Here is a 25,772-nt window from a genome sequence, read left to right as displayed (position 1 = left end):
TTGAACGGTGTAGTTTACGTTAGCTGACTGACCCTCTGCGCTTCTCCAGTTGGATTGTAGAACGCGATGACCGTCCCTTCTGCGGAGGAGCTGGACTCCTTCAAGTACAGTGACCTGCAGAACTTAGCCAAGCGTCTGGGCCTCCGGGCTAACCTGAGGGTACGGGGCTTGCAGTGCGGTTGGGCGGGCGGGTAGGAATTAGAGCCTGAGAGAGAGAAGGCGCAAAAGGGTCCAAACTCGAGCCCCCGGGATGAGGCCCAGTCCTTTCCCTGGAGCATGAGATTTGGTTCCCGGTAATTAAAACTCTGCAAAATGGAAAAGGAGCTATAGTTGTCACTTATTATTCGAAGCTGCTTTTTTTGAGGACTCATGTGGGCCTTTGCTCCAAAGGGCTGGTTTGGATTGGTTCGGTTTTATTGAAAGTACTCTGATATTTCCCAGGGTATTATGAAACAGTCCCAGAAAGTGCAAGGTTGTCTTAATGCCAGTTGAAGAGATAATTAGCTCTGCTTCTGTAAAACTCTACAGTAGTACCCATATAATCTTTTGATAATTTATTGGAGGACCTGGCCGAAAGAATGACTTTTAGAGGAACACTCTCGTGAATAATTATTTATTTTGGCACTGGGGATTGAACCTAGGGGAGCTTAATTACTGAGCTACGTCCCCATTCCTTTTTATGGTTTTTTTTTTTTTTTTTTTTTTTTGATACAGGGTCTAAGTTGCTGAGGGTCTCGCTAAGTTCCTGAGGCTGGCCTCGAATTTGTAATCCTCCTCCCTCAGTCTTCCAAATAGCTGTGATTACAGGCATGCGATACCACGCCCGCTTTTGGATAAATTTTATCATTAGTCCCTGATCTAATATGCTCTTTCTTTAATTGATCACTATTGTCAGTGGTGTTCTCTTCAAAACCAATAAAGTTTTTGATTCTGAGTCTGCAAGGCTTGGGGAAACAATATGGGGATTCAGTTTGGGACTGGAATTTTATAATTTGAGATTTCCCATATAATGCTAATACTCCAGAGATTTGTTCTGTAAGATGCCAACAATTAAAATTGGATGAATGTCTAAACCAGTCATCACAAATGTTTTTAAATGGTTAAAATAGAATAATCATGGTCCAGGTATCTCTTTGGTATGTCTGGGAAAGTTTCTGGGCTATAGCGTTTAATTGCTCTTCAATACTTGGTGAATAAAGCCTTAATTCCTTAGCTTAAATCCAGTAGGCTTTTTGCTATCCCTCTGGAATCAATTGTATCCAAGGCTGTATCCCTAAACACTTGGCACCCTTGCCCATCTGTATAATTTCTTATTTTGACCCTTTGACCTCATATTTCATTTTCTCTTCTTCATCTGCATAAATACTTCTCAGTTGCCTTTTACAGTTTAATGGAAATATTATCCTGATGTGGCTCCTGGTCCCCTCTTCTTCATTTCCTTGGCTACAAGTCCCCTACTCCAGCAATCATGGGAATACTTTTAAAGCAGTTTAGTTTCAAGTGTTGTTTTTGAAGATTTGCTGGGCTATGTCTTGCAATCTGGTTATTTGTGCATTGTATTTTTTTTTTTTTATACATTGCTTGAACAGTGGTTTCATTTATCCACCTTGGAAGTCTTTATAGCACTAAGTGCAGTACATTTTATGTAGGAGATGCTGAATAATTATTCAAAACTTCTTTACAATTGCTTCTTGGCAGTACTAGAATAATACACTGGAAGATAGTTTGGTTGGAAAGAATTTTGAGGAGGCTTTTCACCTGAGTTTAGAGTTCTGGCTAACATTTAAGGCCTCATTAATCATTGAATATCTAAAGAGCTAGATTTTTTTCTGAAAGTTCTACCATCATTGTCTCTTGAGGCACCTGATCTAGAATAGCAATTAATTGCTGTTTTTTTAGAAGTAGGGTTATTTCTTGTTATCATAGATCCCATTGCTTGCCTAGCACACAATATCTGGCACATTGTAGTTATTGATGAATATTTATTAGAATGTCCTATTTCCTGGACAAATCTGATCATTCAAAGCTTTATTATAATCAACTATAAGAAGAAATTGAGACCCTTAAGGAAAACTGAATTTGGGCTAGGTATTAAATTATATAACCATATTTATTTTGATCAATACGATAATGGTTCAATAATGGAAGAGGTTGGGGTGGGGAAGAATCCAGTCAATACACTTGATCTTTCAAAGCCCGGAATATCCACTCAGATTAGTATTCTTCTTTCAGAAAAGACAAGGGGGCTGGAATTGTAGCTCAGTGGTGCTTGCCTAGCATGAGTGGGGCACAGGGTTCAATCCTCAGCACCATATAAAAATAAATAAATGAAATAAAGGCATTGTGAATCTGTGGCCTAGAATATTTGAAAAAAAAGAAAATAACAAGGGACGGGCTGGGGTTGTAGCTCAGTGGTAGGGTGCTTACCTAGCACGTGTGAGGTACTGGGTTCAATCCTCAGCACTATGTAAAAATAAAGATGTTGTGTCCACCTACAACTAAAAATATTTTTAGTTGTAGGTGGACACAACATCTCAACTGCTTGGGTTATATGGAAGAGGTTGGGGTGGGGAAGAATATATATATATTTAAAAAATAAATATATATATATATTTATTTATTTAATTTTTTTTAAGGGGCTGGGGTAATTCACCCAGCATGTTTGGGGCCCTGAGTTTGATCCTCAGCACCACAAAAAAAAAACAATAAATAAAATAAGATATTGTGTCCAACTACAACTAAAAAATAAATTTTAAAAAGAAAATATTTCCTAGAGTGAAAAGAAGCTAGGGGTTTCCTCTCCCCTAGATAACTATGCCTATCCTCTTCTCCAAGACTGGCATCTTTTGCATTTTCCATTTTAGGGACCCCACCTGGGCACAATAAAATTTGCCTATTCTTTGACTCATGTTTGCACTGATTTTACTTCTTTTTTTTTTTATTGTAGTTGGACACAATACCTTTATTTTATTTATTTTTATGTGGTGCTGAGGATCCAACCCAGTGCTCTACTGCACAGCCCCAGCCCCAGCCCCAGCCCTGATTTTACTTCTTAAGTGTTTTGCAGGGCTAGGATTGTGGCTCAGTGCTAGAGTGCTCACCTAGCCTGTGTGAGCACTGGGTTCGATCTCAGCACCACATACACATACAATAAAGATATTGTGTCCAACTAAAACTAAAAAATAAATATATTTAAAAAAAGTGTTTTGCATGTATCCCTACTGCCATTTAGCCCTGCTGTTCAGGCCACAGTCACCTGTAGTTTTCCTAAAATAGTCTCCTAGCTGTGTTTTCCTGTCTTTAGTCTTATCTCCTTCAAGTGAATCCTGCACATTTTGTGGCCAAAGTGATCATTCTGAATAATGCAAAATTGGTCACTCAGTGTTACCAGCACTCCAGGCCAGAGCCTGATGTGGTTGCAAAGGACTGAATTCAGTCATCTGCACACATGAGAAAACAACATAAAAAGGAAAAATGAATTTAATTGTAATTTGACCAAAACTGGGAAGGTAGCTTTCTTCGCCTGCCATACAGTAGCAGTTTTGATTCATAGAAATGAAAGCCAGAAAATGTACATATGTAGATTTAGCTAAGTTGTACTAGTCACACAATTCCACTTTCCAATCCTTGCTTGTGTCTTCCCAGACTTTGGGGCCAGTTTCTCAGTTTCCATTCTCAGCATGAGGATTTAAAAAGTAACTTTCACCAGAAAAGGGAAGTAAAAAACTCATTTAGGGGCTTTTAATTATAAAGGGACTCTGATTCAACATTGCCCTGCTTCTAGCACTTCAGAGACTGCCCTTTGCCTCAAGGGTAAAGTTCATACTCTTCTTGTTTTTTGCTTTTGTTTGTGCTGAAGATAAATCCAAGGCCTTGCATGTGCTAGGCAAATGCTCTATTACTGACCTATATCCCAACCCCCTAAAGTTCACATGCTTAGGAGGCTTAAAAGGCAGGCCTAGAGAGATCAAGCCCTTTCCCAACTTTCTCTCCATCCTCACCAAGAGTATACTCCACCCATGCTGAATTTAATTCTTAAAACTCCACCTTGTTGCCTTCCTGTGCTATTTCTTTATTAGTTTTTCTATATCCATTTCTCTCTAGCCTCCTGATCTCAGCAGCCTGAACCAGCACATTTTGATCTTAAAACCAGTGTGTCCAGTTACCTGCTAAAGTCTTCCCTGACATTCCAGATTTTTATAGCTAAGCCCATTTTTGTTCTTTGGGGCATTTATCTCTCTATATTACAGTTGCTGTTTTCTTTGACACTAGGGTATGAAATCCTTGTGGGTAGGGGCCAATTTATCCAGGTCATAATTCTAGTCTTCTAGCCTAATCAGAGTATATTTAGTGAATATAAAAGGAAAAACAAAAATGTTCAGCACATCTTTCTTACTCATTTGACTTTTCGCCCTAATGATGAGGATTTTTTCTGCAGGCAGACAAGTTGTTAAAAGCCTTAAAAGCCCATCTTAAACATGAAGAAAGAAAAGAAAATAAGAACCAGGTAAGTAATATTTTTCACCACCACCTAACTAAATTATGTTTACTTACTGAGCAGTTAATAGTAATTAGTGATGATTTAAAACATGCTGTTTTTTTTTTTTTAACTAGAGATCATTTTTGACAATTGTGCCTGTGACTATCTTTTCATAGTTATTTGTTAAAATGATAAACTGTCTTAGGCAGGCATATAAATTGTTAAATAAAGTGTCCCTATACAAACGCAAAAGTTAATTACTACTTGCCAAATATTATGAAAGTTAGCATGGTATAAGTAGGGAGGGAACTAAATTTAAAATCAGAAAGATCCAGCTTACGTAGCAGTTCTCCTTTCTTGAAAAACTCAAATTCCTTTGTGTGCTGCTAAATTGAGTGTTGCAAAAAGCAAATTAATTAGGTGCTGTGAAAATGACTTATATAACATATAAAACAGTGCTGATGGGAGAGTTGTCATGGCTGCTTCATTCCTATAATGAAGACTTGATAAGGCATGACACCTAAATAGATCAGTGGCCAGGATTCTCAACTTGAAATTGGAGGAAATTTTAAAAAGAAAAAGAAAAGTGAAATTGAAGAAAATGTTACAAGGCTTTAATTGGAGCCTTGGTCAACTACTGATAGACAAAAAATTATATATTTAGAAATGAAGGTAAATATAAACATGAACTAAATATTGAACTTTCTCCTCTGTCTTTACAATCTCTAAGTCCATATTCCAATTTATAAACATTTGAAAACTTTCAGTATTCTAATTTCCTTTTTCCATTCATGTCCATGTGGTGCTGGGGATAGAGCCACATGCATGCTAAGCAAAAACTCTACCACTGAGCTATAGCCCCAGCCATAAGAATTTATTTTGAATTCAGGTATAAGGGCTGGGGGGTGTAGCCAAATGATTCAACTTTTGACTATCATGGACAAGGCCCTGGGTTCCATTCCCAACACTGCAAGAAAAAATAAATAAAAAAGAACTTTAAAAAGTTGCTAGATCTGGTGGTATGGAGCTGTGACTCAGTGGTAGACCACTTGCCTCAAATGTGTGAGGCTCTGGGTTCGATCCTCAGCATCACATAAAGATACATAAACAAAATTAAGGTATTGTATCCATCTACAACTAAAAATATATTAAAAAAAAAAGTTTCTATATCCCTGAGCATGGTGGCACACACCTGTAATCCCAGTGGCTCAGGAGGCTAAGACAGGAGGATCCCGAGTTCAAAGCCAGCCTCAGCAAAAGTGAGGTGCTAAGCAACTCAGTGAGATGCTAAGTAACTCAGTGAGACCCTGTCTCTAAATAAAATATGAAATAGGGCTGGGGATGTGACTCAATGGTTAAGTACTTGATAGACCAAAAATTAAAATGATCAATTTCAAATTCAACATCTTGGGCCATTCCATTTTGAGCAAGGTAAAAGTCAAAATTCAGTTAGATATCAGATTCCTAAATAATGAATCTGTGAATAAAGACCTTAGGTGGGTGAAAAGACTTGATATACAACCCTTGGGTAAATCAGTTTATACTGTAAATGGAACATAGTAAATTAATGTTTCTCTTTTCAGGATGAAAGTCAAACTTCTGGATCCTCCAAGGATGAAACTATGATACAGATTAACAGTCATGAACAAACCAAGAGGGAGCCAATTGGCAATATCACCAAAATGAGGAGGTGCAAGACAGTTCATGGGCACCCTGACTCTCAGGTGAATAGAAGTGTGCAAATTGAACAAAAGCCACCATGTTTGCCAAAATTGGCATTCTTAGCTTTCCTTTTAATTCCCTTATGAGGTCAGGTGGTTGGAAATTCACCATATACTGCAACAGCTCTTCAAAAACACAGACCTGTGTCGGGGCTGCTCATCATTGTACCCCAAACCCTAGCATTTAGGAAGAAATTACTAAGTATTAAATGTAGGGCTGGGGATGTGGCTCAAGCGGTAGCGCACTTGCCTGGCATGCATGCGGCCCGGGTTCAATCCTCAGCACCACATGCAAACAAAGATGTTGTGTTCTGCCGAAAACTAAAAAATAAATATTAAAAAAAAGTATTAAATGTAAATTAAGTATTTGTTGAATAAATATGAATATTCATTAAGTATCCACTTAAATGAGGTGTTGTAAATAAAAAGGAAAGAGAAACCAACATGGGAGTATAGTTTTAAAGTTCTCTTTCCTAGCTTGCCCTCCCATTGATCATGCTATACTTAATCTTTCAATAGTGTGATTATGTGGCTAGCTAGGGGCTTCCCTCTGTTTTAGTTACCTTTTTTTTTTTTTTTTTTTTGGTACTGGAGATTGAACTTAGGGGTACTATACCACTGAGCCTCAACCCAGCCCTTTTTATTTTGATATAGGATCTCCCTAAGTTGCTTAGGGCCTTGATAAAGTTCTGAGACTGACCTTGACCTAGGGATCATCTTGTCCCAGGCTCCCAAGTAGTTGGAATCACAAGCATGTACCACCACTCCCAGCTATACTTGTATGTTATCCTTTCATTCAAATGTAACTTTTACCAGACACAGTCCTAATTTCTTATTTTCTGGCTTCACATAGTCCCTTGATCAGTAGAGTACCTCGGTCTCTTACATTAGTTTATCATTTATAAGAGAACCATTCTTTCCAGTGGTCCCTAATTCCTATTCCCAAATTAACATTCTCATGACACTGGATAAGGCACAAAACCAAATCTGCAACTCAGAAGTCTTATTCTTGGGGCTGCGGTTGTAGCTCAGTGGTAGAGTATTTGCCTAGCACGTGTGAGGCACTGGATTCAATTCTCAACACCACATAAAAATAAATGAATGATGGGCTGGGGTTGTAGTTCAGTGATAGAGTGTGCACCTTGCATGTGGAGGGCACTGGTTTGATCCTCAGCACCACATAAAAATAAAATAAAGGTATCTATCTACAGCTAAAAAAATATTTTAAAAAATAAATGAATGAATAAGGCTGGGGATATAGCTCAGTTGGTAAAGTGCTTGCCTTGCATGTATAAGGCCCTGGGTTCAATTCCCAGCACCATAAATAAAATTTTTTTAAAAAAGTAACTTTTTTTTTATTCTGCTTTACTCTTTTAACCAACCCCCTTCCCCTCATTATGTAACTATCTTAGAAGACAGTAATTACTTTTTATTTAAATATGAAATTGTTTATTTCCTTTTAAAATTTGTAGCAGGATCATTCTGAGGTAAAAATGAGTGATGATACTGAATTCCAGAATCAAGAAAAGCAGAAAAACCAGGATCTTGGAACTACTGCAAAAGTTCCTTCTCTGCCAGACCAGAGCCAAGGAGATGATAATGTTGTTTCTTCAGGAAAAAGTGAGATGAATGGTATGACAAGTGACTTGTTTTTTTTTTAAAGAGAGAGAGAGAGAATTTTTTAATATTTATTTTTTAGTTTTCGGCAGACACAACATCTTTGTTTGTATGTGGTGCTGAGGATCGGACCCAGGCCGCATGCATGCCAGGCGAGCGTGCTACCGCTTGAGCCACATCCCCAGCCCAGACAAGTGACTATTTTTTAAAAAGGAAATTGCTGGGGCTGGGGATGTGGCTCAGTGGTAGAGTGCTCACCTAGCACATGCAAGATCCTGGGTTCGATCCTCAGCACTACATAAAAATAAATAAAGTTATTGTGTCCAACTACAACTAAAAGTATTTAAAAAAAAAAAGAAAGAAATTGCTAGGGATAAGTGCATATTAATTTCCTAGGATTGCTGTAATAAACTGGGAGACTTAGAACAACAGAAATTTATTTCATAGTTCTGAGAGCTAGAAGTCCAAAATCAAGGTATCAGTTATCAGCAGAGCCTTCTGGAACAATGGCTATCTGCCCTGTCTCTTCCTACCTTGTGGTGGCTTGTTGATGCTTGGTATTCCCTGGCCTTCTGCTGCATTTCTCTGGTCTCTGCCTTTATCAACACTTGGCATTCTGTCTTTCTGTCTCTTCTTTAAAAGATACCAATCATACTGGGTTATGATCCACACACACATCTTCAACTTGATTACATTTGTAAAGACCCCTCTAGAGGTTATTTAGAAAGCGGTATTAGATACCAAGGGTTAGGGCTTTAACATATCTTTTGGGGGGCTGTCTAAAGTTCAACCCATAGTACCATGTTATAGAACTTCTAAGTGTTCTGCAATTAAAGCAAAAGTTAGAACCAAATACAGATTTATCAGATCATCTTTACCTTTTTTTTTCCCCCCCTCTAACACTAAGAACCAATTCCAGGACCCCAGAATGGTAGGAAGCATTCTGCCACTGAGCTATACCCCCAGCTCTAACTGATATAGAAACCAGAATAAGAGGGGTAGCTGGGAAGTTAATGTCTTTTTCATGACAGGAGAGCTCTCATTTAGTCTCATCACCTCCTCTAGCCAAGTACAGAGACCAATGCAAAGACCTGTTTTGCCTCCTCAACCAGCAGATGGTTACAGGGAGTTGTGAAGTTTACCTTCTAAGTGGCATAGCTTTTTTTACTATGATAAATTAATATATTCCTAAGTCTAACTTCCTGAAAACCTTTTCCCTAAATTTTCTCAGGTAACAATTTGTTTCAGTAAAACTATAAAACTCAGTTCCTCCACCCCTAATAGCATTTTGTGCTCTCTGTCATTCGTCAGGAAAGCTGCCACTGGCCACAGAGCATCTCAGCATTAGGTTCACCTTGATAAACCTGCCTGGACCTGAGCCTTGCCAGAGAAGGGGAGTAGGGATTGAGAGAGATGATTTCCTAAGTGCACATCTGATCCTCAGCCTTCCTATTTTCCCCCAAATTTCAAATGTCTTTCTAAACCTAGAAAATTGCAGGAAGAATGGTTTTGATTCAATGGATCTGAGATGAGCCTAGGAGTTTTTTGGTTTGTTTTTGTTGTTGTTGTTTTTTGATACCAGGGATTGAACCCAGGGGTCCTTAATCACTGAACCAAACTGAGCCCTTTTTATCCTTTATTTTGAGACAGGGTCTCAATAAATTGCTTAGGGTCTCACTAAGTTGCTAAGGCTGGCTTTGAACCTGCGCTCCTCCTGCCTTGGTCTCCTGAGCCTCTGGGATTACAGGCATGTGCTACTGTGCCCAGCTGTTTTGTTTCTTTTATTTTTCTTTTGTTTGATAGGGGGGTGGTTTACTAGGGATTGAACCCAGGTCCCTCATAATGCTAAGCATGCACTCTGCCTCTGAGCAACACGTCCAGCCCAATTTTTAACAAGCCTCCCCAGATCATTTTGATGCATGTACCTTATAGCCCATTTTTAAAATCATGATATAAAGCAAAATTTTAAGAAATGACAAGAGTTGGGGCTGGAATTATGGCTCAGTGGCAGAGCACTTGCCTCGCACATGTGAGGCACTGGGTTTGATCCTCAGCACCATATTAAAAAAAATAAAAAGTAAAGGTATTGTGTCCATCTACAAATTAAAAAATAATTTACAAAAAGAAAGAAATGACAGAGTTGGCAGTGAGAGTCTCAGGATCTGGTTTTGGTGGCCTGGAAAAAATGAGGAAGGGTGGGGCACAATGGAACACATCTACAATTTTACTATTTAGGAGGCTGAGACTGGAGGGTCATAATTTCCAGGCCAGCTTTTCTGAAGGTCCCTTTGAATCTTCATTGTCTAAATCCAAAGATACAGAACTAATGAAGGACTTTTTTTCCCCATTAATCACTGTTGACTTAGCAAGACCTTGTCTCAAAATATGAAAATAAGGGACCTAGGGATGTAGCTTAGTAGGTAGACTGTTTGCCTAGCATGCATGAGGGCCTGGGTTCAATAAATAAATAAATAAATAAATTTTAAAAAATGGGCTAGTGCTGTAGCTCAGTGGTAGAATACCCCTAGCTTCAATCCCCAGTTCTTGGGGGTGGGGGGAACAAAATGAAGATGGGCAGTAAGATAGGTTTCTCTGCTGAAACACAGTAGTTTGAAGGTTCTGGGGAGAAGAAATTGTTTTTACTTCTTATTTTGATATAATTTCATATTTAGAGAAAACTTGCAAGAATAGTACTAAGTTTCTATATTCACCCAAATGTTTAACATTTTACCACATTGGCCTTATCTTTTTCTGTGTATATATACACATATGTTGCATATGGTTTTTTTTCTGAATTGTTTGAGAAGTTGCATATATCTGCCCCTTTACTCCTAAATGTGTGTTTCTTAAACCATAAGAACTTTCTTGCACAAATGTACAAAGAACAAAAAAGTTCATTGAAATAGCTTCATATTCCACATTGTGAACTTTAAGAAACTACCACTTATTAAGTTCTGGTATAATATCAAAGAAAAATAGCCATAATTATCTGAACAGGCTCTTAAAATGCTCTTACCTTTTTAACCATACATCTCTGTGAGGCAAGATATTTTCCATACATTCCTCAGACAGAATGGCATATCATAGCATAATGTATGCAGAAGCAGACAAGAAAATTGTGGGGTTTTTTGCTTTTTTTTTTTTTTTTAAGGTACTAGGAATGGAACCAAATGCCTCATGCATGCTAGGCAAGTGCTCTACCACTAAGCTACATCACTAGGCTCATACATACATTTTTTATTAAGTTAAAAAATCTTGTGATTCAAATCAACAGAGATTAATGGGGAAAAAAAGTCCCTCATTAGTTCCGTATCTTTGGATTTAGACAATGAAGATTCAAAGGGACCTTCAGAAAGAAAGCCACTCTACACAGATGGGTTTTCCAAACTTGGAAACAATAAAAGAACTACAGTCACTACTCCAAGTAAGTTTATACACAATGAAACATAAGGTAATGAGTGGTTGGTCCACTTCAGACTAATATTGGAAAGGCAGTGGATGGTAGCAGCTAAAAGTTCAGATGCTAGAACCATGGTTTATATTTTGCCACTTTTGCTTTCTAGCCTTGAAATCTTGGAGAACTTATCCTCAATAAACCAACTTATTGGTATAAAGTAGAAATAATTATACTATCTATTTCATCAAGTTTATATATATAGATTGAGAATATAACTTTTATTACTGATTACCTAGTACAGTGAATAGCATATAGCAGAGATTTGATAAATATCTGATGAATGAATAGTTCTTCAAGGTACTCGGCACAATGTACACTGTATACTAACTTTCTAATAAATATGATGGACTCTTTTTAGACATGTAATTCTTTATCTTGTATTACTGGAACATTGCTTAGTACATAGAATGTGGACTTAGTGTCATGTATTTATAGTTGTTAGAATATTGCTCATCATAAACTAGAAGTTCAACAAATATTTATATACATATTTAGAATAGCATAGGGCAGGGGTTAACATTCTACTGTCTGCCTGCCTTTTATCTCTTGAGCTAAGAATGTTTTTCCATATTTATAAAAAGAGTTTAAAAGAAGATGAGATAGAGATTGTACTGTATTTGGCCACAAAGCCAAAAATACTATCTGTCTCTTAACAGAAAAATTGTCAGTCCTTGACATAGAGCTTTCCAAGCATAAAAAAATACATATTTGAGGGTCGGGAGTACAGTTTAGTGATACAATGTACACTTAATACTCATAAGGCCCTGGGTTCAATCCCCAGCACCAAAGGAAGAAAACAAATATCAAACTTGTGATGACTAAATAAAGGTCATTTGATTAATTAGGGAAAAGACAAATCTGTTCTCTTCTTTAAACCAAGATGTCAGAAAAGTGAACAACGGGGAGATTGTGAATGTTTGATAGTTTATAAAATGAATAGGCTTTGTTGTGAGTTTCAAAAATTGAAGTGTTTTGAAATTAAAGATTTAGCAAAAATGATACTGAAGTTAAATGTCAGGGATGTACGGAGAATAATTATTAACACCAAAAGCAAAAGGAAGGTGAATAAATGGAATTCTATTAATTTTCATATTTTTGGGGGGGGTTCATTCTAGATTTTAAGAAGCTTCATGAGGCTCGTTTTAAGGAAATGGAGTCCATTGATGAATATATTAAGAGAAAAAAGAAACATTTTGAAGACCACAACTCCTTTCATGAACTGAAGGTATGTAGAAAAAAATTCACAGTTTTAATGGGATTAAGCTACTTGGTTTTATTTTAAAAGCATGTAATGCCACAGTTAATACATCCAGCTTTGTATTACTATGCCTGTGGAATAGATTTGTTTGGGTCTAATATATATATATATATTTTTTTTTAAGAAAGAGAGTGAGGGAGAGAGAGAGAGAATTTTAATATTTATTTTTTAGTTCTCGGCGGACACAACATCTTTGTTTGTATGTGGTGCTGAGGATCGAACCCAGGCCGCACACATGCCAAGGGAGCGCGCTACCACTTGAGCCACATCCCCAGCCCCATGGGTCTAATATATTTTTATCTTGTTATCTTTATTTTGTTTATTTCTTTCTTGTGTGTGGGTATTGAACCCAGGGCCTCGCACATGCCAGGAAAGTGCTCTACCACTGAGCTATATCCCCAGTTTTTTTTTATTTGGAAACAGGGTCTCACTGAGTTGCCAAGGCTGGCTTTGAACTTTCAGTCCTTCTGTCAGCCTCCCAGGTACCTGGGATTACAATTACATACCACCACACCCAGTTTAATATACTTTTATCTTTATATCGCTTTCTTCCTCTGAGAATTTTCAAAACCCTCTAGAAGAAACAGTGCATCCTCACTGTGAGGAAGTATTCTACAGTGGCAATGAGTTCTTCTATATTCATTCATAGGTTTTGCCTCACTTTCATTGAGGGTAGACTGCAGCTATCTTCTTTTGCTTCTCTCTCACCTAAAGGAAAATGGGGTGCTGCATAGTGGCTAACCTATGCTAGCAGATCCTTCAAGGATTCAGTGAGCCCTTCAAGTAAGAGAAGGTGATGCAGTCAACCCTGAGATTGAGTTAGGAGAATAGTGAATTGAGAGTATCCTAGGAAGTTGATGTTACTGGTATCTGAGGTTAAGGAAGTGCTAGATAGGGGACTGAGAAACATTTATGATTTATATAAATAACAACCTGCCTATTTCTCAAAAGGAATTTAAGGCAGATTGTGGTATTTACACATATCAGAAAACCGTATAAAGTCAATTTAAAATGGCTGAACATGTGGCTTCAGTAGTAGAGTATTTGCCTAGTGTGTTCAAGCCCTGGGTTCCACTGCAACATTGCAAAAGGAGTGTGGTGGGGGAACAGAAAATGAGCACTATTAGCAAGAACAATGTCTACTGCTATCAGTCACTGCTGAGTTTTGCGTTTTCTGGCAACTAGAGCCAAAAGAGAGACACTGGATTATAAACTTCTTGGTGAAAAACTTAGTTAAAAAAATATATATATATTTATTTCAACAGTATTTATAAAATACTGCCAGGCATGGTGGCATACACCTGTAATCCCTGCAACTCCCAGTGCCTCAGGAAGCTGAGGCAGGAGGATCACAAGTTTGAGGCCAGCCTGGCTAATTTAGCAAGACCTTTTCTCAAAATAAATAAAAGGACTGGGAATATAGCTTAGTGGTAGAGCAACCCTGGGTTCAATCCCTAGTACCACCAAAAAGAAAAGGGGGGAAAAATGTTACTTGATTATCAGACTTTTAGCAAACAACACAGGAGAGATATTCAGTATGTTCATAATTAGCTTTCTTATATATTAGCAAGGGCTAAATTAAAAAATGGCACATGAAGCTCATGCCTATGGCATTACATGAAGATATACAGCTTCTTTTTTTGCATAGGTGTGAACTGGCTGCAAAGCTGCCTAGAAATATCACAAATGTCTCTTTACCGTGAAACTGGATCTACTAAATCCTTGATTGACAAACTTTCTATTTTATATAGTAGAGATGAGTTAATTTTCTGGGCAAAAGTTAAGGTTGGAACAATTGCCTTGAAATGTGTTGAATGAATTGAGTAGCTTATCTTATTTTTCAGTTTAACTCCAGCCTAATATCCCCATCTGAATGAGTATAGTTCTAAAATTCCACCCATCATCTCCATTGTTTAGGGAATTGGTCTATTGGATTTGGTATGATCTATTTGAAGACAGGAGAATAAAAAAAAAACTACAGTGACTTCACCCTAGCTGAGATGAAGTTGCTCTTGGCAGTTAACATGTTTGGGACTTGGTCATTGGATAGTGATGGACAATAGTAAGCATTGATAATCAACCTGATCATAACAAACTTTCTGTGATGTCCATTTAAAAAAAAAAAAAAAAAGGAGCCTTGGTGGGGGGGGGCTGGGGTTGTGGCTCAGTGGTAGCACACTTGCCTGGCATGCATGAGATACTGGGTTCAATCCTCAGCACCACATACAAATAAATAAAATAAAGGTCCATCAACAACTTTAAAATATTTTTTTTAAAAAAGGAGCCTTCTTTCATTTAATTTATCAAATGGCCCTGTAGGAATATCTGAAAACTTATGCATCGAAGTGCTTATTTACTTTGCCAATAGAGGAATTATCAAATTTTTAATTTAATTCAATTCCATACTAGGAATTGAACCCACTGAGCCATACCGCAGCCCTTTTTTGTTTTTTGAGACAGGTTCTCACCAAGTTGCTGAGGCTGGTTTCCAACTTGCCATCCTCCTGACTCAGTCACTGGGATCATATATGCCACCATGCCCAGTTTCTGAAATATCATTTCTTTAGTCATGTGATGTTACATGTTTATATTTATAATTGGCTTTTTTTCCTATAGATTTGTCCATTCTTATTTATTTGCTTTAATGGTATGTATTATATATTAAAAATACTTTTCCACTCTGGGCAAGATGGCACACACCTATGTAATCCTAGTTGCTTGGTAGGCTGATGTGGGAGGATGGGAAGTTCAAAGCCAGCCTCAGCAAGAGCGAGACACTAAGCAACTCAGAACCTGTCTCTAAATAAAATACAAAAAAGGGTTGGAGATGTGGTTGATTACCCCTGAGTTTAATCCCTGGTTTCCTGTGCATCCCCCATCCCCGCGCCCCCCCCCCCCAAAAAAAAAAAAAAAGACTGGGAATGTAGCTCAGTAGCAGATAGCCTAGGATGCACAAGGCCCTAGTAATACAGAAAATAATTATTTTAAATGATGTAATGGGGAAGGAAAGGATGTCAGGTTGAGTTACAAGTGGACATGAAACAGAATAAATGGAGCACTCTTTTGCACTTTGAGAGACCAAACTTGTATTTTTTCTTCAGAAGCAGCCTGGCAATAAGGGAGGAGTAGTAACTCCAGTTCCTCCAAAAGGAAGACTCTCTGTGACTTGTACACCAATCAGCCAGCAGCGCTCAAAAGGCCAATCACATGGCCCTGCAAGTCGGAGCACTAGGTATCTGAAGGGGTCAGTCAAGCACTCTGCTCTCTCAGCAGCTAAAATGAGTGTCAGGTAAAGAGGTTGTTCCAAAATTTAATCAGGGGTAAGATTTCAATTGGATTTTATCCAGTATGTCCTAATGTAGATTAAAAAAATGAGAAAGAGGACCAGGGACAAGAGAAAGATCAGCAGTATTTATAAGTTCTAATCTTAGTCTCACAATTGAGTTCAGTTTTGATTAATAAGTAAAGATCAAGCTAGGCACGGTTGCATAAGCCTGTAATCCCAATGGCTTGGGAGGCTAAGGTAGGAGGATCTCAAGTTCAAAGCCAGCCTCAGCAACTTAGTGACGCCTTAAGTAACTTAGCAAGACCCTTTTTCTAAATTAAAAAAAAAAAATTAATGGGGCTGGGAATGTGACTCAGTGTTAAGCACCCCTGGGTTCAATCCCTCCTACCAAAAAAAAAAACAAACATGAAAATATAATATGAAGTATATGAGAATCTTCATTTTATTACCTTGATATATGCCATCAAAGATGTCGAGAGAAGCTGGGGTTGTGGCTCAGTGTGGAGCACTTGCCTCGCATGTGTGAGGTACTAGGTTCGAACCTAAGCACTGCATATAAATAAATGAATAAAAGTCCATCAACGACTAAAAAAAATTTTTTTAAATGTCTAGAGAGAAATTTTTCCATTGACTTAAATATGAAAGTGGAACTAGGAGCTCCAATGGTGCAATTGGTTAGCACACAGTACTACCTCAAGTCTCAATGCAGTAAACTGTAAAATGGACTCTTCCTAAAGTATCCACTAGGCACTGCAGTGTCATAGCCACCTCATGACCCATTAATACCTATATTTTCTATGCCTTTCCTGATATCAAGGTTACCCTTCAACTGTGATCATCCCCACAGGTTAAAATATTTAGGTGCCTTCTAATATTGAAATTTTGTTCTCTTCTTTTCATAACAGCAATTGCAGTATCTAATAGAGTTGTTGCATGAGACTCCCAACGTGTGTGATTATGTAACACAGTTTGGGTTTTGTTTTGGGCGGGGGGTTGGGTTTTTTGTTTTGTTTCGTTTTGTTTTTTGGTTGTTTTGTTTTGTTTTTGCCCTCCTAGGGATAGAACTTAGGGCCTGATGCATTTTACATATATATGTATATATATTATTTTTTAAATTGGATTTTCATTGAATCTGAGACACCATTGATTGAAGACATGTGATATTTTTTGTATTTTATTAGACATATGGTTTATTTTATAAACCATGAAGAAAAATCACTGCCAGTTAACTATTGACATGTTAACAATTATAAAGTACTTCCCAACCCAATTTCAGAGATGTTAATATGTAGGAAAAAATCTGTATCAGAGAATCACTAAAATACACTTATGGTGATTTCCCATGAGTACAAAATGGACTTATTTATGTACAACTCCAGTGACATTTTTCTAGGAAGACATAATCACTCCTCTGGCAGAGCAGTCTTCTGTCTTTCTGACATCTTATCTCCAGGAAGAGGATGAGAAAGGAAGCCTATCAGATTTCCTGGTGAACTGTATGTAAATTGAGGTCTGCAGGATTATTTGTCCTTTATAATGGCATTGGTAAATACTAGAACACCGAAAGATACAAAAAAATATCTTACAAATAATGGAAGTTAACAAATGATTTGCTTTAGCAATACCCTTTCAAGAACATGTTTTTTATGTAAGAGAAGTTCATTCTAATAACAGTATTTATTGAGCCCCTTTAGCTGCCTAGCAATAGAAAAGTGGTTTTATTTCTAAGCTTGACATAATTTACACTTGCCACAAGCACTCAGGTCTTGTACTCCACTGTCCTGTTTAGGTTTTCAGCTGCTACTAAAGATAATGAGCATAAGCATTCAATGATCAAGACTCCAGCTAGAAAGTCTCCACATGTGACCACATCTGGGAAAACCTCAGAAGGCCATGCTGTGCTTGGGACACCCAATTTAAAGACCAACAGAGAGAATTCTGCTGCAGGTAAAAATCAAAACCAAAATCAAACATCTTTAATTGTTCATCTTTAAACTTCATAAAATTAAGTCTCAAAAAAAATAAAAAGAAGAGCTGGGGATGTGACTCAGTGGTTAAGTGCCCTTGGGTTCAATCCCTGGGGAAAAAAAAAATTCAACCATGATGAATTGTTTTTACTGTTTCAATGGTTTGGCTGTATGCCAATTTATGTATTTTACTGCTCAAAGGTGTGGTTATTTCCAGCTTTAATTATTATGTATAGTATAGATAAGAAAACTCTTGAGCAGGTTTCTTATACATGTGCAAATGTATAGATTAGAAGCAAGGCTGCTGAATTCGAGAATATTCATACTTTTCCTGTGCTGGCTGAATTGTACCCATCCATGCTCCTACAGGCAGTATATGACAACCTCCATTATCCCACTTCCTGCTTGCACTGGATATTAACACAAAGGTATAGCTTAAATACAGGGTTTTGATCTTTTTTTTTTTTTTTTAAACTAGGTGTTCCTAGATTCTATTGTTCCTTCACAAATACAGGCAAGTGTTGACATTTGGCAATAAACTAGATACAACTGAGTGGCTTCCCATATGAGAAGAAGTGATTATAAAATGTGCCAGATGTTTGGTGCCTAACTATAGCAAAGAGGCTTACTAAATCACACCATTCTGATGTATTTTTAAGTTTTTATCGGACACAATATCTTTGTTTGTATGTGGTGCTGAGGATCGAACCCGGGCCGCACGCATGCCAGGTGAGCGCGCTACCACTTGAGCCACATCCCCAGCCCCTCTGATGTATTTTTAACTTTATGACAGCTGGGGATATAGCTCAGTTGGTAGAGTGCTTGCCTCGAATGCAAAAGGCCCTAGGTTCTATCCCCAGTACCACAAAAGAAAACAGAAACTTTATGTTACCAAAATTCACATTCTTAAATGATAATAGTCTTTATTAATAACCAGAGTCATGTCACACATTGTGGCAACACCTGTAATCCTAGCAACTCAGAAGGCTGAGGCAAGTTCAAGACCAGCCTCAGCAACTTAGTGAGACCCTATCTTGAAATAAAATATAAAAAGAACCCCAGGGGCTGGGTTTTGTAGCTTAGTGGTAGAGTGCTTGCCTAGCACATGTGAGGCACTGGGTTCAATTCTCAGCACTGCATATAAATAAATAAAAATAAAGGTCCATCAACAACTTAAAAAAAAAAAAAAAAGACCTGGGAATGTAGCTCAGTGGTAGAGCACCCCTGGGTTCAATCCCCAGTAACACATATACACACAAACAGCCATGTTAATAACATGTAATCTTTAAAAAGAATATCTACTACTAGCACTGAAAAATAACCAAGCTATCTCTCTTTTTTTTTTTGGAACTGGGAATTGAACCCAGGGGCACTTAACCACTGAGCCATATCCCAGCCCTTTTTTCTTTTTCTTTTTCTTTTCTTTTCTTTTTTTTTTTTTTTTTTTTTTTTTTGGTGAACCAAAAATTTATTTGCTCATTTCTTGCATTTGAAGTACTCTTCAATGACATCCTTGGCCTGAGATTCTTTGCCATAGTCCTTAACAACTACACAACTACAACCAACCACTTTATGGGGGTTTGCCCTCTCAGTCAATTTTACAGAGGTTTACCCATTCTCCTAGTTTCTTGTCGTCATCGACCTTAATTAGATTGATTTGGTACTCAGCACAAAGGGCCTCCACCAATTTGACATCATTATAGTTGGATGCAAGCACACAGAGATGGGCCTGACACCTTTTCCTAGGTTTCCTGTAGAACCGGATGCCATTCGGAACTTTTGTGCTAACACCATGAACTTCACGCTTTCTTCCCTTGGCTGAAGTTTTGTTCCTGTTGCAACAACCCACAGTATTGAGACTGATAAAATGTACTTGTGGAAGGCTTTGGCAGCTTCGAGAATTTCATGTGCAAGACCATCGTGGATGAGGGCGGTCTTCACCTTTTGTAAAGCAGTGTTGACATCCATTACACCTCCAGTAGTAACGCCTTCCTCGGCCATGGCGGTGGGTGGGTTATGGGTGAAGCTGAATCTTGAACAAACCTGAGCCTCCGCCTCTGCGAAACTCTGCATCAGCAGGGAAAGACCCCTTTTTCATTTTTTATTTTGAGATGGGGCCTTGCTAAATTGCAGTCCTCCTGCCTCTGCCTCCCAAGTTGCTGGAATTATAGGCATGTGCCACAATGCCTGGCTAACCCAGCTATTTCTTGAAATGGGATTCTAGATTCCTAGCTGATCCCTCGAAATGTCATAACTTTCAAAATACTTGAGGAGCTGTTAATGGGAAACAAATCTGAGTGGTTAGATTTCATTATTTTTCCCCCTTTCTCTTTTTTTGGGGGCACATACCAGGGATTAAATTCAAAGACACTCAACCACTGAGCCACATCCACAGCCCTATTTTGTGTTTTATTTAGAGAGAGGGTCTTACTGAGTTGCTTAGCACCTCACTTTTGCAGAGCCTGGCTTTTAACTCAAGATCCTTCTACCTCAGCCTCTGAACTGTGGGGATCACCACTGTGCAATACCACACCTGGCTTCCTTTTTCCTTTTTGACCCCATATCTATTTCATACTATTCATGTAGATAGTCTTAGCTTGTTCAGGCTACTATAACAAACCACCACTGACTGGCTTACAAACAACAAAAATTTATTTCTCACAGCTCTGGATGTTAGATCAGGTTGCCTACATGATCAGGTTCTGGTGAAGGCCCCCTTGGAAGGTAGCACACTACTGACTTCTCATTGTATCCCTAGGTGATAGAAAGATAGGAGCTTTGTGAAGTCTCTTTATATGGCATTAATCCCATTCATGACCTGATTATCTCCCAAAGGCCATATAACCTAGTACTAATCATGCAGGCTGGGGATATAGGTCAGTGGTAGAGTATTTACCTAACATGAGCAAGGTCCTGGGTTAAAGCCCTAGCTCCACGGAAAATAAACATTAATAATGCTGGCAATTTAGGATTTCAATATATGAACAGGGACATAGAGATACAAACAATCTATTAACATAGATTTATTTTTAAGACTAAAAAGTGATAATTTGACAAAAACTATAACAGGTCTTTTTTTTTTTTTTATTTCCTAATTAAGTCTTTTGGTACTTTTTGATCGTTTTTAGTTATTACCCCATTCAAGTTAACAACTATGGCAATGCAGACTCCAGTCTCCAATAAGAAACCAGTATTTGATCTCAAAGCAAGTTTGTCTCGTCCCCTCAACTATGAGCCACACAAAGGTATGTGGGAGTATTTGGGGGTTAAGGGCCTGTAAAACACTTAAGACAAAACAGTCTGGCAGGCACACTGTTTCATATTTGTAATTCCAGCTAGGGAGATCAAAAGTTTGAGACCAGCCTCCACAATTTATTGAGACCCTGTCTCAAAAAGTAAAAAAAAGCTAGGGATGTAACTCAGTGGTAAAGCACTCCTGGGTTCAATCCCAAATACTGCAAAAATAATCAATTTACATCTGAATTTTTTTTTTAATTATACATATTTATTTGCAATGAGAACACTTTAAAGCTACTTTAAGAATATGTCAACTATAGTCATCAAGTTGTGTTACATCTCTCACCAAAATTTTGTGGCTTTTACCCAACATCTCCCCAAACCCTCCATAACCACCACTCTACTCTGCTTCTGAGTTCAGTTGTTTTAGATTCTGTACTTAAGTGAGAACATGCAATATTTACCTTTGTCATCTGGCCTATTTCACTTAGCAAAATGTTCTCTAATTCTACCCATGTTGTTGCAAATGATAAGATTTTTTTTTTTTTTTTTTGGTACCCGGGATTGAACTCGGGGGCACTCGACCACTGAGCCACATCCCCAGTCCTATTTTGTATTTTATTTAGAGACAGGGTCTCACTGAGTTTCTTAGCGCCTCACTTTTGCTTAGCACCTGGCTTTGAACTCGAGATCCTCCTACCTCAGCCTTCCAAGCCCCTAGGATTACAGGCATGAGCCAAAATGCATGTCTATACTACATTTTCTTTATTCATTCATCTACTGATGGATACTTAGGTTGATTCTATAACTTGGCTATTGGGAACAGTGCTCTGGTGAACATGGGAATGCAGGTATCTCTATGATAGAATGATTTCAAATCTTTTGGGTACCTAGAAATAGGAATTGCTGAATCTGGTCTTGGTCCTAATGCCAAAAAAATATTCCCATTCTATTCTGAATCCATTTTAATAAGTAACAGTTATGACAAAATAGATTAAAATGAATTAATATTAAACCTAATTCGTATGTAATCTTGGGATAAGATACTTGGTTGTAATGGCTTCTTTTATTGTGCTAGGTAATTGGATTGAGCATTAAGGGAATTTTTTTTGTACTAAGATTTTTTTCAGTCTGAGCATATAGCTCAGTGGTAGAGTACTTGTCTAGCATGCATGACTCAGCACAGAAATGAAAAAAAAAAATTTTGTAACTTTCTAAGGTTTATAAAAATCACACATTTGTATTTTTTTTTAGTTGTAGATGGATATAATACCTGTATTTATTTATTTATTTATTTATTTATTTGATGCTGAGTATCGAACTCAGTGTCTCACATGTACTGATAAGCTAGTGCTCTACCACTGAGCCACAATCTTAGCCCCATATATTTGTATTTTGCTGTTGTTTGAGTCTCAGATCTTATTATGTTACTCGGGCTGTTCTTGAGTTTATGAGCTAAAAACTATCCTCCTGCCTCAGATTCCAAAGTAGCTGGAAACTACAGATATGTGACACTGCGCCCAGCACATATTTTTATTTCTAGAGGAAAAATATGATTTGTATTTGTGGAGTGTGAGATGAAAATAAATGACAGAATATACTTCTGGAACATACTGGAAAATGTCTATAAAGCAAAGTATAAACACTGGTAGGAAACACGTAGCTACAAATGAAGACAATAAAGTTAGGAATACAAATAAAAGAATCTCAAAACTGTGTTTTGGTCCTTAACTAGGAAAGCTGAAACCATGGGGGAAATCTAAAGAAAATAATTCTCTGAATGAACATGTGGACAGAGTTACGTTCCATAAGAAAACCTATAAACAACCTCATCTCCAGACCAGGTGAGTACATAATTATCTACTTTTATAATTTTTCTAATTTCAAAAAGACAATATATATATAGCCGCACTTGATAGTGCCTGCTTGTAATCCCAGCAAGAAGGCTGAGGCTGAGGCTAATTTGTCCAGGCCAAGTTTTAGCCCGGCCTGGACAAATTAGCAAGATGATGTCTCAAAACATTAAAATAGGACTGGGGATGTAAGCCAGTGATGGAGCACTTACCTAGCATATGCAAGGCACTGAATTCAGTTCCCAGTGCTGCAAAAGCAAAAGAACAAATAAAAACAGTGTACAAAAGCTCCTCTGGGGGATACTGTCAGTAATAGTAGGTTTAAGGTTAGAAGTAGAATGTCTTAACCCATTTTGTGTTGCTGTAACAAAATACCTGAGACCAGATACTTTATATAACAGTCTACTCCCTCAAGCCCTAACCCAACTCACTTCCAGAAGATGTGCATTAATCCCTTCCAAGGGTGTACCACCTTGACCCAATTACCCCCTCTCAATACCATTGTACTGGGGACAAAAACTCTAGCATGTATGTGATCTTTTTTGGGTTGTGTGTGTGTGTGTGTGTGTCTGTAGTACTGGGGATCAAACCTAGGGCTTTGTGCACACAAGGCAAGCACTCTACCAACTGAGCTATATCCCCAGCCCATGTGTGATCCTTTATGTAGGACAAATATCCAAACCATAGCATGGAATCACCTATAAAACTTTCTAGAAGTACCTAGGCTGAGGTCTAGCATAGCAGATCTCAAATCAAAAGAGTTGGGATGAGACCCAAATATCTGCATTGTTTTCAAGGCTCTACAAGTGTTACAGAAGAAGCAGATTCAAAGATTGCTCTTTTTTTTTTTTTTTTTTTTTTTTTTTTTTGTGGTGCTGGGGATTGAACCCAGGGCCTTGTGCATGGGAGGCAAGCACTCTACCAACTGAGCTATATCCCCAGCCCTCAAAGATTGCTCTTGTATAACCTATCTTCCCAAGCAATGCTTATGAATATCCCTCCAGACACCAATGCTCCAGCATCCAGGGCACCTGCATATGCAGATAGATAGATGTAAATTCCTCACTCCTCAAGACCCCAGGTTTATGAGGTATGAAGATCTTACTCAAGAAAAACCCAGTATAGTCCTTACTGACTTCCTTGTGTTTGAAAACCAGGTTAAAACTGGGGCTCATGTTAGGCTTTAGCTGCTCCTGGATAAGTCCAGATTCCCTGTCTGGAACTTTCCTATAAATGTGACTCTTGCTTATATCCACCTTCCATGGAGGCCGTTACTAACTGTATTTGTTGTTAAGATAGTTAACATTGCAGAGCATGGTGGTGCATGCCTGTAATCCCAGCAGTTTGGGAGGCTGAGACAGGAGGATCGAAAGTTCAAAGCCAGTCTCAACAGTGAGGAACTATTTAGCTCAGTGTGACCCTGTCTCTAAGTAAAATATAAAATATGGCTGGGGATGTGGCTCAGTCACCGAGTATCCCCAAGTTCAATCCCTGGTACCCCCCCCCCAAAAAAAAAAAAAAAAGATAGTTAACATGGTCCCTGGGCTTTTTATTTCTCTTTGCCTTGTCCTCTTTAGAAAAAAAAAAAAAAAAAAGCATAGTAGCTTAAGTCAGTAGGCCCTGGTTCTAGTTCTAGCACTTTCACTGGACACTTGTGAGCTTAACCTTTGATTCTGACATCTAGGAATCAAAATTTCTCATTTAAAACAAATTTACAAATTTTAAGGGCTGGGGTTGTGGTTCAGCAGTGGAACATTCGCCTAGCATGTGTGGGACTCTGAGTTTAATCATCAGCACCACTTAAAAAATAAATAAATAGAATAAAGGTATTGTGTCCATCTACAACTAAAAAATAAATATTAAAAAAAAATAATAATTTAAGTCAGGCATGGTGGCACAAGCCTGTAATCCCAGTGGCTCTGGAGGCTGAAGCAGGAGGATCACGAGTTCAAAGCCAGCCTTAGCAAAAGGGAGTCACTAAGCAACTCAGTGAGACCTTGTCTCAAAAAACAAAAACAAAAACAAAAATACAAAATAGGGCTGGGGATATTGCTCAGTGGTCAAGTGCCCCTGAGTTCAATCCCCCATACCAAACACACACAGACACAGACACACACACACATACACACACACACACACACAAATTTTAAGGTATAGGAGTTGAATTCAGTCACTAATGTACCTTCTGATTCCAGTTCCATGCATGATATTAAAATGCTGAGTTAATATTAAAAGGGAAATGCCAATTTTTAGCCCTTTAGAACAATGACTAACATTTGTTAGAACTATTTCTAACATTAACAGGTAAGTAGAGAAATGCCCTGTAAGAATCTGTTTTGCATAAATATGCTAGATGACATTTACATTTTATATTAGTCCAACAATAGTTGCTCTGAAGTGCCTGTTTTGGAGCTTAATTAGAACCTACTGTATAACCTGTCCCTCCCCCATAGGGAAGAGCAGCGGAAGAAACAAGAGCAAGAACGAAAGGAGAAGAAAGCAAAGGTTTTGGAAGCTCGAAGGGGCTTCATTATACTTAAAGATGAGTAATTTGTTAATGTCCTATAAATATTCCTTTATTCTGAAATTTTGTAAATATTTTTATACTGTCTTTCCCACTTTCATCAGAGATCTTTCTCTGTTAACTTTTATTCATAATGTGTTTTTTATGTTCTGGCATTCTTTGGAATAGTGTTTATCTTAAGTCCCTGTACAGCCCAGTTTTCTCATGAGACATCTTAGAACTTAACGTAGATCTTTAATGTCAAGCTTCTTCTACTATTTCTAACATTAACAGCCTTGCTGTCCTCTATGTAATAGCATTTACCTGATGAAGCTAGTCATACCACAAGCTTCAGTAGAATTTGAACAATAAAAAGTTAACAATAAGAAAGCT

General features: G+C 37.9%; 2 protein-coding genes across 9 annotated transcripts in view; one reads left to right on the top strand and one right to left on the bottom strand.

The window, feature by feature from the left end:
* Positions 1 to 21: 21 nt before the first annotated feature.
* On the top strand, positions 22 to 25,772 carry NUSAP1 (nucleolar and spindle associated protein 1). 2 transcript variants are annotated; one of them, XM_081293086.1, is made up of 11 exons: positions 22 to 159; positions 4,439 to 4,507; positions 6,064 to 6,204; positions 7,674 to 7,833; positions 11,144 to 11,242; positions 12,391 to 12,500; positions 15,635 to 15,822; positions 17,609 to 17,766; positions 20,915 to 21,031; positions 22,759 to 22,867; positions 25,330 to 25,772. In XM_081293086.1, exons 1-11 carry the CDS (start codon positions 67 to 69, stop codon positions 25,424 to 25,426), a joined length of 1,341 nt encoding a protein of 446 aa, XP_081149212.1. In that variant the 5' UTR covers positions 22 to 66; the 3' UTR covers positions 25,427 to 25,772. The 2 variants fall into 2 exon arrangements, with proteins under 2 accessions (XP_081149212.1, XP_081149213.1); XM_081293087.1 differs by lacking the exon at positions 11,144 to 11,242.
* Positions 17,031 to 25,772, bottom strand: part of NDUFAF1 (NADH:ubiquinone oxidoreductase complex assembly factor 1) — a 33,528-nt gene continuing 24,786 nt past the window's right edge. For 4 of the 7 annotated variants that reach the window (XM_081293090.1, XM_081293088.1, XM_081293089.1 and 1 more), the window contains exon 6: positions 22,862 to 23,124. In XM_081293090.1, coding sequence (XP_081149216.1) covers positions 23,003 to 23,124 — 122 coding nt within the window. In that variant the 3' untranslated portion in view covers positions 22,862 to 23,002. Of the gene's footprint in view, positions 17,372 to 19,222; positions 19,854 to 22,861; positions 23,125 to 25,772 lie in introns of those variants that run through there. The other 3 variants (XM_081293094.1, XM_081293092.1, XM_081293095.1) reach the window with 3 other exon arrangements.

Source organism: Spermophilus citellus (genome assembly GCF_964194105.1).
Source record: "Spermophilus citellus genome assembly, chromosome: 4".
NCBI lineage: Eukaryota > Metazoa > Chordata > Mammalia > Rodentia > Sciuridae > Spermophilus > Spermophilus citellus.
This window is presented reverse-complemented; position numbering and strand designations above follow the sequence as displayed.